General features: G+C 45.0%; 2 protein-coding genes across 6 annotated transcripts in view; one reads left to right on the top strand and one right to left on the bottom strand.

The window, feature by feature from the left end:
- Positions 1-9,961, bottom strand: part of fam135a (family with sequence similarity 135 member A) — a 210,493-nt gene extending 200,532 nt beyond the window's left edge. For 2 of the 3 annotated variants that reach the window (XM_069886142.1, XM_069886144.1), the window contains exon 1: positions 9,512-9,961. The gene's annotated coding sequence lies outside the window, so the exon portion shown is untranslated. Of the gene's footprint in view, positions 1-7,686; positions 7,742-9,511 lie in introns of all 3 variants that reach the window. The other variant, XM_069886143.1, reaches the window with a different exon arrangement.
- Positions 9,576-14,195, top strand: part of col9a1b (collagen, type IX, alpha 1b) — a 159,330-nt gene continuing 154,710 nt past the window's right edge. The window contains exon 1 of one of the 3 annotated variants that reach the window (XM_069886154.1): positions 9,576-10,023. In XM_069886154.1, the coding sequence (XP_069742255.1) occupies positions 9,959-10,023 (65 nt within the window). In that variant the 5' untranslated portion in view covers positions 9,576-9,958. The remainder of the gene's footprint in view (positions 10,024-14,195) is intronic. The other 2 variants (XM_069886151.1, XM_069886153.1) reach the window with 2 other exon arrangements.

Here is a 14,195-nt window from a genome sequence, read left to right as displayed (position 1 = left end):
TTTGTTTAGGATGTGGCGGCGCACTCGCTCAGGACGAACCGGCCCCGCTTGTAATGCCACTTGACGGGGCAGTCCTGGGAAGATGGTGGTGTCAGGGGTTTCTCCCTTACTCAAACCTCCCGCATGGCACGTGCCCCGGGCAGCAATTGTGCTGCCCTTAAAGAGGCACACGCCAAATTCAAATAAAACAGATGTTAACGTCCCTCAGCGTGGTGGCTGTGCTTCTTACACTGCTCACCCACCACATTGGTGACCCCAACGAGCCCAGACATTTTTCTGGACTCTGAACCATGGATTCGGCAGAGGTTAACGCCGTCTCGATGAAGCTCCCCCCCTTCTGGACCCACCAACCGAGGATGTGGTTCGGGCAAGCAGAAGCACAGTTCCAGCTTCGAAACATCTCCGCAGATGCCACGATGTTTTACCACGTCGTGAGTGTGCTGGACCAAGACATGGCAGCAAGGGTGGATGACTTCATCCACCACCCCCCAGCTGTGGGCAAGTACACCGCCCTCAAAGACCTGCTACTGGGGACATTTGGGCTCACCCCCACGCAATGGGCTTCCAGGCACCTGCACCTGGATGGGCTCAGAGATTGCAGTTCCTCGGCATTGATGGACGAAATGCTGGCCCTGGTGGAAGACCACAAGCCCTGTTTTCTCTTCCACCAATTTTCCTTGAGCAGATGCCAGAGGACATCCAGCTGCTCTGCACCAATGAGGATATTTTGGACCCACGCAAAGCTGCGGCCTGAGTGGATGCCCTCTGGCAAATGAAGAGGGAGAATGAGGCAGCCCTCAATCAGGTGGCACGACCGGGAATCAGCTGACCGCAAGCCGCCACCAAGACCAAGCCGGAGGAGAGCCAGTCGACCTGGTGCTTCTACCATCAGCACTAGGGAGCGCAAGCCCGCAGGTTCCGACAACCCTGAGGGTTTCAGAGAAACGACCAGACCAGCTGCCGTTGATGGCTGTGACGGCTGGCCATGTGAACAGCCTCCTTCACGTTACGGACAAATCCACCAGCCGCCGCTTCCTGGTGGACACGGGCCGAGTCGAGCGTCCTACCCCACACAGCCTGAGAGACTGCATCTGGTCTCATAGTCCAACCCTGTGGGCGGCCAACAGCTCCACCATCAAGACCTACGGCACCCGCAGGGCACAGATCCAGATTGGCAAGGAAAAATTCCACTGGAGGTTTGTGATAGCCTCAGTGGGCACCACGCCGTTGGGGGCAGACTTCCTGAGGGCTCACGGTCTACTAGTCGACATGAAGGGCAAGAGGCTGGTCAGCGCTCGCACGTTCCACTCCATACGATTGGACACGGTAGACGCCTGCAAGCTAGAAATCTCCACCGTAGCCACTGCCAGGGATGAGTTCTCCGTCATCCACCACGAGTTCCCCGCCATCTTGGAGCCATGCTTCAATACCGCCCTGCCCCAGCACAGGGTCTTCCACCACATCGCCATGCAAGGCCCCCTGCTGCACGCTAGGCCCAGACAGCTGCCGCCGGAAAAGCTCCAGTGGACGAAGGAGGAGTTTTCCAGACTACAGGAACTGGGAATCATCTGACGCTCGGACAGTGCATGGGCATCACCACTCCACATGGTCCCGAAATCGTCTGGGGGCTGGAGGCCCTGAGGGGACTACCATCGGTTGAATGATGCAACCACTCCTGACAGGTACCCGGTTCCCCACATACAGGACTTCTTCTCTAACTTCCACGGTGCACGAATTTTCTCCAAAGTGGACCTCGTGCGGGGACATCATCAGATCCCAGTGCACCCAGACGACGTGGGTAAGACGGCCAATATCACCCCCTTCGGCCTCTTTGAGTTCCTCCACATGCCGTTTGGCTTAAAGAATTCGGCCCAGATATTCCAGCGCCTCATGGATGCGGTGGGAAAGGACTTGGTGTTTGTGTTCATCTACCTGGATGATATACTGATTGCCAGTCATAATCGCGAGGAGCACAAAGCCCACCTCTGCACCATTTGCCCGGCTGACAGATTTCAGCCTTACGGTCAACACGACTAAATGCCAGTTCAGCAAGGAGTTCCTCCAGTTCCTGGGGCATACCATTTCAGCAGCCAGGGCCGCCCAATGTTTCACCAAACCCTCCACCCTTAAAGGCTTGCAGGAGTTCGTGAACTTTTACCATCGTTTCATCCCCGGGGCCGCCCATACCATGCACCCATTATTCGCGCTGATGGCCACCAAAGGAAAAAACCTTATCCTGGCCGGAAGAGGCAGACAAGGCATTCACGGCAATGAAGGAGGCCCTTGCCAGCGTGACACTGCTGGTGCACCTGCGGCCGGAGGTGCACATGGCACTCTCCGTGGACGCCTCAGCTACAGCAGTCAGTGGGGTCCTGGAACAATGGCTTGATGGATAATGGTGCCCGCTGGTCTTTTTCAGCAAGCAGCTGTGACTGCCAGAGCTCAAATACAGCGCCTTCGATCGGGAGCTCCTGGAGCTGTTCTTGGCCATCCGCTATTTTTGTTACTTCCTGGAGGGCAGGCCTTTCACAGTCTTCACAGACCACAAGCCCCTCACGCAGGCACTGGCCAAGGACCTGTGGACCGCTAGACAACAGCGCCACCTTTCATACGTGTCGGAGTTCACTACCGACATCTGGAACAGGGCAGGCAAGGACAATGTGATGGCGGATGCACTCTTGCATCCGGTCATCAACACGCTCACACCCAGGTTGGACTACACACAACTAGCCCAAGCCCAGCGAACCAACGCAGAGACGCAAGCCCTGCGGACTGCCATCGCAGTCCTTGAACTCAAGGACGTCCAAGTACCCAACAGCCCGGATATGCTGCTCTGAGACATTTCAACAGGTATGCCGCGTCCGGTAGTCCCACCACACTGGTGAGCAAGAGTCTTCAGTCTGGTACATGACCTCACTCACGCTGCGGTAAAGACGACCGTGCAGATGGACACAGAGCGGTTCGTGTGGCATGGGCTTAAGAAAGAGGTGGTGGAGCTGGCCAGCAAGTGCACCAGGTGCCAGACCTCTAAGATTCACCGGCACACGCAGGCTTCCCATCCGGGACTTCGACTTGACGGCTCGCAGGTTTCAGCACATCCATGTAGATGTCGTTGGCCCCTTGCCGGTGTCCAGGGAGGCACGTTACCAACTCTCGTTGGTGGCCCGAGCCACAAGATGGCCCGAGGCTATCCCCATCAAGGAAGCCTCTGCGGAAACGTGCACCAGGACCCTAGTCAGCCAGTGGATCGCCCAGTTCAAGATCCTGGCTCACATCACCAGCAACAGTGTTTCCCAGTTCACATCTGCTATGTGGACCCAAATGGCGAAACTCCTGGGGGTGAAGCTCCACCACACCACAGCTTACCACCCGCAGTCCAACGGTTTGGTGGAGAGATTCCACCGGCACCTCAAGTCCTCGCTCATGGCCAGACTCACCAGCCCGGACTGGGCAAATAAAATACCGTGGGTCCTCCTCGGGATCAGGGTGGCACCCAAGGAGGACCTGCAAGCCTCAGCGGCGGAAATGTATATGGCGCACCACTCTCCCTGCCCGGTGAGTTCTTCAGCCCGGAACCCGACACCGCGCCCAGGGGTGCAAATCTGCTGGTGGACCTCCGCAAGAGACTGGCCTCCCTACCCCCAGCGCACCACGACACTCGGCCAGCCCACCTCTCCAAGGAACTCAACTCTGCCCAATTCATGTTTGTTCAGAGAGGACCGCAGGCGGCACCGCTACAGCGCCCGTACAAGGTCCTACACCAGTTTGGCGGAACCTTCACAATGGTCGTTTGGGGGAGGAAGGAACTTTTCATGGTGGACCGCCTGAAGGCGGCGCATCTGAATTTGTCACAGCCAGTGCAAACGGTCAGGCCCAAACGACAGGGCCGCCTGCCCAAGCGGCAAGATATGTAGCCGGTTCTTTGTGGGGGGGGGTGTGTGGCGGTTTGTGTGGCGTCGCACTCACTCAGGGTGAACCGGCCCTGCTTGTAATGCCATGTGGCGGGGCAGCCCTGGGAAGATGGCGCCATCAGGGGTTTCACCCTCACTCAAACCTCCCGTGTGGTGCGCGCCCCGGGCGATTGTGATGTCATCACGCACGTGGGGACTGAACCAACGCTGCCCTTAAAGGGGCAAGCGCCAAATTCAAATAAGACAGTCATTAACGACCCTTAGCGTGGTGGCTGTACTTCTTACACTACTCACCCACCACAAGGTTTTCATTATTGACAGAATTCTTACCAACTATTTCATCTCTCCTAATCCAAATGTTACTCTTCTTCTCCATCCCAGATAATTTCACTTACAGTACAAACAACTGTAATCCATATGATATCTATTTCACCTATTTTTAAAATTTTTTGCAATTAATTTTTGTCCTTTTTTTAAATTCACTTTACGCAAGTAGAAATAGTGTTATCTTGTACTGTCTAATGTTGTTTTGTGTCATCTCAGATCATTTAGATGTAGCACCATGTTTTTGGAAGAATGTTGTCTGGTTTTTTAACCGTGGTTTTAAAATGACAAATAAAGGTGAACTTGAACCCAGTTATCCACCTTAAGCTGGAAGGTGAACATTGGTGAAATGAGATGAAAAATTGCAGATGAAGTATAATCTAGTCCAGGGTGGCCAAAGTTGCCTTACATCACATATGATAAACTTCATATGTTTGAGAGCCGCAATACATGAAAAAAATATTATTGAAACAATTTTACTCAAATTTTGTTACAAAAATGTTATATTAATAAATACATGTACATATTATTTATTCATGTATATAGTTTTTAAATTGTCGCTAATACGTACCAAATATTTTGTTTATTTTAGCGTCTGCATTTGAGGCATCAGGAACTGGTTTGGGAGGGCAGCCGGCCAGTGTCTGGTAGCAAGTCCAAGTTTGGGGTGTCGGGAGCTCAGATCGGCAGGCGGCCTTGATCACACTAATACTCCGCTAATTTCACTGCCTGCAGCACAGCCACACCCACTAAAACTACCATTGTGAGCACTAGCTCATATGATTCCTGTCACAGCCAAAATATTTCCGCAAGCCTCACATTGTATGTCAAAGAGTGGCATGTGGCTCACGAGCTACGGTTTGGCCATCCCTGATCTAGACAAATGAGAAATGATGCATTTTGAGAGTACAAATGAGACAAGAACATATCTCATGGTAGTCAAGATCTATTGAGTATCAAGGAACAGAGGGACCTCAGTAATGCAAATACAAAGTGCCAGTGTGGGTAGTTGTGGTTGAGGTGGTACAGGTTGAGTCCCCCTATCGAAAAATTTGAAGTGCTCCAAAATCCAAAACCTTTTGAGGGCCAACGTGACACCTCAAGTGGAAAATTCCACACAGACCCACTTGCTCATGTGTAGTTTGTTACCAACCATTGGCACCACCAGACCTACATGCATTACTCACTGTTTTTTGCTTATTCTTGACTCTGTGGTACAATGATATTGTTGAAAATGACTGATGGTGAAATAGCCAAAATGGTTCTTAATCAAGGAAAGTACAAAACATTTTCAAGTGAAATCTAAAATTCATCTCCACCTAAAATGCCATGTTTGAGTGTAACATGACCAGCATTGAAAAAATAAAATACAGCATATTGTTACCTTTTGAACAAAACACAGCATTGTAGGTGGAGACTGAAAGCCTGCTGTTGTTTAACAGCTGATACAGGTATTCTGTTGAATTACTCTAAACACATTATTCCAAAATTTAAAAAAATCTGAAACACTTCTGGTCCCATGCATTTCAGTTAAGGGCTAGACAAATTCCACAAAAGCCACCATTGTCCTTGAACAATTCCACTTACACCCTCAACCATGCTGCCAATTTGAATGCACCTGAATGCAGTTCTGCCTTTTCCTTTGTCTAGCTCTTCTTTCACTCCAAGATTTTCATGTATCCAAAAGCAAGTCCAGATACAATGGCCAAGTACAACTTTCTCTCTGCAAGCTTCATATCTGTTACATCGCCATCAACAACTTCTTCATGCATGTCCTCCTTGACGTGCCCCAATTCCCCACTACTAGTGACTTCCTCATTCATTATGAGTATCCATGAATAACATCAGCCAAAAATATGCATTCAGCACCTCCATCATTTTTTGAATATTTTATTTAAAAGTTTTTCCATACATGAAATTAATAAATCATCATACAAATCAAAGATTTGAAGAAATTTGAATAAATTGAAGAAATTTTCATTCATTACACTTACATCTAGCATCTATATCTAGGACTACAATTTTACCTTGTTTAAAAAATTCTCTACTTGTCCATCTAGGATTATTTTGGGAAATCAAGGTCAAAGTTATGCATTCCTTTCAGTGAACCTTTTTCCTTCTAAACTGAACTCAACCATCTCTTCCAGCTGCCACTTTAAGACATTGGTTTGGACTAAATCATGCCACTGATTTAAGAAAACCACTGCCATTCATCTCTCACAGATATGCCCCAATTGTATTTGGCCCAACATACATCCAGAATGAGTTCAGTGACATATCAGCAATCTTTCACTTGACCCCATACAAGGCTAGGTATGAAGGACAAAAGTACTGAAACCTCTTCAGCACGAGATTGGGAGACTACCTCTGCAATCCTGATGTACAATTGGAATACCCATTAAGCACACTGGGCAATTCTGGCCTAGAGATTAGGAAGAAATAGTGAATTTAATTTAGTAATAGGCTCTTACAGAACATAAACTCGTTCTGCCCACATACACCCATGTGACCAATTAACCCATGAAACTACAAATCTTTTGAACATGGAAGGACACCGGAGCACCCAGAGGAAACCCACATGAATATGGGGAGAATGCAAACTCTTACACAGTGGTGGATTCAAACCAGTGTTGCTGTCACTGTAAAAGCAATGCACTAACTGCTGCACTGTTTATTTAAGTGTTTTAATATGTGCTGACAATTTTTAAATTAAATATTAAATAGTTGAAGAATGATTAAAGCAATTTTTATGTTAAATTATTCACAAAGAAACTTTTACAAGACAGTCACAACATTTTACATTAATTAAGAACAAAAATTTAACAAAAAATTAAAATACTATTTCAAATATGGCTTTATACTAACTTTAAGCTGCTCAAAATACAAAAAAGGGATATTCTGCTTGCCAAAACCCTTGCTGAATCAACCTGCATCTTATCAAGCACAGGACCTCTTCTGGTATTTTAAGAAGATTAAAATGAGCTCATACCAACATATGTACTAATAATATTTCTATTTTCTCCTTTTCCTTCAAATTTAAACCAAGGCTTTCATAAATGATAAAGCATAGTCTATCAAACATATGTGCATAAATCGTTATTGCTGACAATATCAGATGAGCAAAATGCTTCCAGAAACAGGGGAACTGAATTTTGTCAAAGTTTAGACATTATATTTTCACTTTCAAGATCACATGCTTTCCATATTTATGTAGTAAAAGACTTAATGACCTGTAGTAAAAGTATTGAGTTACATTCCACTTTTAAAGTACAAGCTCACTCCTGAAAAGTCCAGTAGGTCACATCATAATCACCTTAAACAACTCAACATCTTTTAAATGCACTGAAGGGAAAAGCCTCTCACCATCAACCAAATTTGTGCCCCTTGTAATTTTGTATACCTCAATGAGGTATCTGCCTAGTCTTCCCTGTCCCAAAGAAAGCAAACCCACCTTGTTCAAACTCCCATCTCTTCCCTCTCCAGAGCAATCAAATCCTTCTTGGTGACTGCAACCAAAACAGAAAAGAGTTGCAGCTCTGGCCTAATATTTCACATAATCGTTAACAAATATCCCACCTGTTATATTCTATATTCCAATGAATGAAGACAAGTATCCCACATGCCTTCTTAACTACTTTATTTATTTTTGTTGCTTGATTTGTACACAAAGGGTCCTCTGTTCTATGAAGCAATAAAATTCTGAAATGATTAATAACCCTCAACTAGCAGAGTTTAAGCATCTTGAAGAAATTACAGACCTTGCAATTACAAGGATTTGAAAACAGGGATGCAAAATTAAAATTGAGGCATCCAGTAACTTAGTTCTCAACTGGATCAGTGAGCAGAGGGGTGATGCATGAAGGCATGTCGAGCAGGAAAATCCAAAAGTGAAATATTTTGCAGATGGAGATCCAGGAAGAAAAATGGCACAAAGGAGCAAGAAACATATTGATCACCATTGGTGGTCACTCATCACACCATTCTTGTGTTGGGCTTTAAAAGCTATTTAATTAGTTGCACTCTCATGCCCCTCAAAAGACCCCCTCCAATCAGTGCAAATCACTATCACCTGCTCCTTAACACAGGCCACCTCAAGGCCACATGATTAACCCCCTGCTCTATTCCTGATATGGTCACTATTGTATAGCCAAATTCTGCTCAAAAGCCACTCCACTGTTCCTGGCCAAATAATGAAAAATAATGAACCTGATGGAGGTAGTGAATCTGGTTGGGTGCTGCCAGAACAGCAATTTTGCTTATTCTAGATTTTAGGAAAGTGTGGCAAGGGACCACACATCTGTCAGCATTGTTGGGATAGTGGTGTATAGGATTTAGTACCAGTTTTCTGGGAATCTACATATTGGACAACCTCTCCTGAAGCTTGCACCCTGAGGTTATCATCAAGTATACGAATGCTTGAACATTTCCTAAGTCTGATGAGATTTGGAATGCTATTGAAAACTTCAAACTCTGTAGGTGTACTATGTAAAGAATACAGACTAGTTCCATCACAGCCTGGTTTGGTGATTCAAATGTAAATAGCTGCAGAAAGCAACAGACATTGCCTTGTCCCTCACGGGCTCACACCACAATCCACTGAAGGCATCGATGTGAAAAGCTGCCTCAAGGCAGCCAACATCATAAAGGACTCTCATCACTTTAGAAAGAACCATTATTCACTATCATCTTTGGGAAGAAGGTATGTGTTGCTGCTTCAAGAAAAGGCTCTCTCCCCCCTCCCCCCTCTCCCACCAAAATCAGGTTCTAAGTCACCAAACCATAAACTATATCCACACCACAAAATTACCTGTCCACAGTGTTGAAATATGACTTTTTTTCTTGCTCTATGGCTGAATATTCATCTTTATATTTATTATCTATTTCCACACTGAAGTAGTTACGAAAGTACAAATGTACATTGCACTTGTGTATGAGAATAAATTCATTATCATTTAGCTCTGCCAAATCTTCCCTCCCTCCAACTCTTCAAAATTACTGGAGTCTGCATCCACAGGTTTTTCTGATACAGATCAAAACTGGCCACTGTCGACTTCGCCTGTCCTCTGTTAGTTTCTCTGATGACTGATACTCTTGTCAGTACCTCCTCAATTTACTCCATCTAAACCGCACTTAATCTTCTATATTCCGAAACGGAACATCAAAAGAATCAACCATATATGTACTTATAAAGGAACCAGCTGGCAGCAAATCGGGGAAACAGTGCTGAGAGCGCTATTCTCCGCGAGAATCCATCAACATTTTACCTCTAAATTTACCTCCAAATACACGTCGAGATTAAACACAGGTCAGTGGGGCGAAGCCCGAGCAGGGCGGTCGCGTCGGGCGGCGGTGCCAGGAGGCCCGCGGGTTCCGGGGCCACAGTTCCAGGCGCGCCACTTCCGTTCCTCTCCCAACCGGCACCGTGTCGGCGACGTCACCGACAGTGCAAAGTCAGTTCAAAAATAGAACCGCCACCCTCGCTCGAGACCCAGCGAGCCGCCCTCACTGAGTTAGGCCTCGACGTGAAGCAGAGGGGGCTTGGACGCCGCGGGCGGGCTCGTTTCCCTCAGTGCTTTGACGACAGCGACTAAAAGCGATGCTACTTTGACAGACGTGCGGAGGGCAGGAGGTGGAGGCGAAGACAAAAATATCCCAACTGTCATCGAGCCGCACGCAGAGGGTTGCGGGCTGGGGCCACTCGGGCTCTCTGCGCATGCGCGGCGATGCTGAAGCGACGCGATGTGCATTTCGACTTCAAAAAGCTTTGGAATCAAGGCAGTGGCAGAAGGTAGTATCTGCGGGGTTCTTTGTGCGAATAAATACATGGAAGGAGACCATCCTTCACTGAAAGCAGTCATTTCCAATCAAATAAGGATGGGCTGATTCTGTTTCTGTATTATATGTCTCTAGGGACACCCCACTTTTTCACTCTCCTGCAGTCACCTCGGAGACAAACTCCCCTTTCTGAATCGGTGCCAAGGGTTTTCTATCTGGTCTGAAAGTTTTCAATCTTATTCTGGTTGTGCTGGACTGCCATGATATCTTTCAGAGGAACTTCAGAGCTTTGGAAATGGTCAAATTAAAATTCAGTCCTCTTTTCGCAATATTTTGCTCAATTTGTCCATGACGACTCTTCAGCAAATGAAGTAGTCCATTGATGCATGGGGCAAGATCTGCATAACATTTAGTCATGGGTTATTAAGTGGCAAATAACATTCGTACCACTCATGTGCCAGGCAATCCCAACGGGAGAGGATGTTTTATTGTCATGAAGTTGAAATCCTGGAACTCTTTTCCCCACAACACTATGGGCAAATCTTCATCCTAGAAGAAATACAACAATTTAAGATAGCAGCTCACCTTCTCTTCCTCACCATGGGCCGATGAATAAATAAACATAAAATTGAAAACATGAGCAGGGATGGGCTTTCATTTTTGCTTTCCTAATCAATAACCTTGAATGTGCTTCGTGAGTGGTATTCAAATCCCTCTTGGATGGAGATTCAAAATATTTGATGAAGAGATTTCTCCTTATCTCAGTTATGAATGGCTAATCTCTTATTTTGAAACTCATTGAGAGAAATAGATTTTGCACCCCATACCTTTGGTCAAGCAGCGAGTTAAACTGCTCATTCTGGCTATTCTTATTGGCTCTGAAATTTGATGCGTGCAGAATCTGACCTGCTTGATACATTTGAGTGTTTAATTGCAAAATTGTACAGATCTTTGATGTTTGCCTGGAAGAATCCCTAAAATTTCATGCTGTGGTCACATCCAGTGACAAAGATGGTGTATGTTCCTTGGTCTTTGCAGGTGGTAGGGTATGTGCAAGGAAGTCACAAAGACTGAAAATAGCTTACCATTTTGAATTAAGATTACTGGAAGACCAGGTTCTCAACTTGTCCAAGAAATTAAGTTCTAGTTTATATAGCTGGTTTCTTTGGCAAGGGAAGCTTAATTGGGGGGTGGGGGGGTGGGGGGTTGGTGGGGGGGGAGGAACCTAACAGAGATTTACAAAATTATCTGTGATTAGCAAGAATCTTTTCCCATAACAGAGATATCTAAAACCAGATTTAGGGTGAGGAGTAAGAGGGTTGCAGGGGAATCAGAGGTTTTTTTTCAGCCAGAGAGTTGCTGCAATCCACAATGCACTCTTTTAAAAATATGGTGGAGATATTTAAAAGGTGCCTGGACCAGCATTTGAATTGCCAGGGTATTATAAGACAATGGACCAAGTGCTAGTAAATGGGTTTCACAGTATTATTATATTCAAGATTCAAGATACCATTACTGTCATGTTATTCTGTAGTGCAGAACAAATAATATTACATGAAATTGCCTTCTGCCTGCTGTAAGGCAGAGAAAGAGTCACCATTCGTGTCACCTGGTGCCCTTTACAGTACAAGAAAGAAAAGCAAAGGAGAATCACTTCAGAGTCACTGGGTGACTGCAGATTCATCTCCAGTATTCGCAGCCTTACAGACTCCAGTTCAATTCATCAGCAACATGAGCTCCAGATCCCAATTGCCAACACAATCAGCAAGCCTTTAGTGTCCAAGGCCCTTCAGGAGCACTTCTTGCCCTCAGCACCATCTCAAATCTCAGTTCCGATACCTGGTTCCCATGAGCCAGTCTCCAGTAACCTGCAGCCCATATGGGTCCCTGACTGTAAGTCACCCTTTGCTGCTGAGCCCTTCATGGGTTTGCTGCTATGGTCCTGTAAGGTCCTTTAGCCACTGTGCCCATTGCTGATCTGCTGCTGTGTCCTACAGGGGCATCTAGTTTGTTTCTTCTCAGCAGGGCAAGGCTGTCGGAGTTAGGACCAGATGATTGAACCCTTTAGAGCAATGCTGTGTCTCTATTCTCCGCCCTCTGGCATCTGCATTAGTGGTAGTGCTGCCTTAACAGCAGTTCCAGCAGCACACATTGTGAAATTTAGGTGGAAACCTACAGCTGCAGAAAACAAAGAAACTGATTCAAAAATACGATTACATTTTACATCGGTAGCTTCAAAGTTCACTTTAATCTTTTAAAACGGTCTGAGTTTGCCAAGAAAATAATCAACACAGCTAAAATGAATCTAAATAAAGAAAGCTCTAAAGGAATGTGGTGTAAGCTGGTTATGGTAAATTAAAATGCTGTATTAAAAGAATAACAGTAAATGAGCATTGACTAACATTTTGAGAAATCAATGAATGGTTTGAAACAAATTTAATTCCATTCCCAAAGGAAAAATTGATCCAATCATGGCTTATGAGGATAGCACAATGGTGCATCTAGTTGTAGAGATGCTAGATTGGGTTTAATCCTGACCTTCAGTTCTATGTGTGAGTTGTTTACATGTGACCAGATGGAGGGGTTCCTTCAGGATCTCTAGTTTTCTTACTCATTCCAAAAATGAGTTGGTTGATGGGTAAATTGACTGTTGTATACTTCCCCTTGTGTGCAATGAGTTTGGGGGGAATTGATATAAATGTGTGGAGCACAAAATGGGTTAAGGTAAGATTAGTAGAAATGGGTGCTAAATGATTAACAAAGATTTAATGGGCCAAAAGGCTTGTTTCCCCCTGTTCTCTTTCTCGTTTTCCAAGTTTAAGATAGTATTATATCAAGAGAAGCTGAAAACATTGCTAAAAAGAGCGTCATCCAAGGATTTTGGAATTTTTTTAGAATACAGTAAAAATGACTATGAAATTAGGAGGAAGAGAAAAGTAAAATTACAGAGATGAATAAAAGCAGATTGTGAAAGCTATCAAACTGCAAAATGAAAAAGATTAATAAAATACTTTGAAACAGGACAAATTGTGTTAATAAGAAACAATTTAAGTTCATTTGTCATAAAATACTGAGTATAGTGAAAGGGTTCTTTTTGTAAACAGACTAAACAGATTATTTCTAAGATTCAAATAGCATGTAAAGAGCACCATGATCAATTAGCACCAAGCAAGGGCAGCATGTTATGGGATTCATTCAGGATCTGATAGCTTTATGAGAGGCTGTCTTTAAGCATGTTGGTGTTTGGTTTTACATTCCTAAGCCTAAGGGAGAAGAGAGTGTGTCTAGGTTGTGCTGGCAGAGAAATTAAATAAATATCCTGTTTCTTTTTCACAGAAGATTATAATTTCACCATATCTCATTGTTTGTTCAAAATTGCAGTATCTGCAGTATTTGTATTTCTTTATCCTTACAAGCCAATGACATGCATTATTTGTGAAAGAGTTGTCCTCCACTTTCACGCTGCCTCCACCATCACCATCATTTTGGTGCATCTGTACATACGTAAAATGTATCAGAGGACCTCTCTTGAAGACAATATATTGAGGCAATCCTGAAGAAGGCATACCAATGCCTCTACTTTCTAAGAAGTCTGAGGTAATTTGTCATCTTGTCAAATTACCTATCAAACTTCTATAGTGGTACAGTGAAAATAATACTAACTGGTTATATCATGGTCTGGTTTAGAAACTCGAGTACCCAAGGACATAGAAGGCTGGAGAAACCCTTTTATTTCATGCTCCATTTTTGCTACAGTTCTCCTGTTGTTATTTTCCTGTACGTATTCCATTCAATATTCTCAGATTCCCCACCAACGCCCCTTTGATTATTTTGTCATTTACCAACAATAGGGGTGTGATAGTGTATATATTTGTATATATTTGCATATAGTGATAATGATTGGCTGAGAGCCGTAGCCACAGTCTTTTGGTAATAAAAGCCTTGGTTTGAGTCAACAAGTCTTTGAGTCATTCAACGTGCTACAATTTTATTACCAAAATTTTCAATGGATGGAGCAAATGCTGTGATCAGAACGCCTAGGCATCGACCCGGTGTCAGCTATTGCTCAGAGTGATTTCAGGCACTGGGTGAGGTGTTTTGAGGTATACCTGCAGTGCTCAGACCCCATTGTGGAGGAAGACGCTGATAAACTGCTGGTTCTGATGTCCATGGTGTTCACGAGGG

This window comes from Narcine bancroftii, chromosome 6, assembly GCF_036971445.1.
Source record: "Narcine bancroftii isolate sNarBan1 chromosome 6, sNarBan1.hap1, whole genome shotgun sequence".
In the NCBI taxonomy this organism is placed as follows: Eukaryota; Metazoa; Chordata; class Chondrichthyes; order Torpediniformes; family Narcinidae; genus Narcine; species Narcine bancroftii.
The sequence above is the reverse complement of the archived record's forward strand: the minus strand, read 5'-3'. Positions and strand labels throughout refer to the sequence as shown.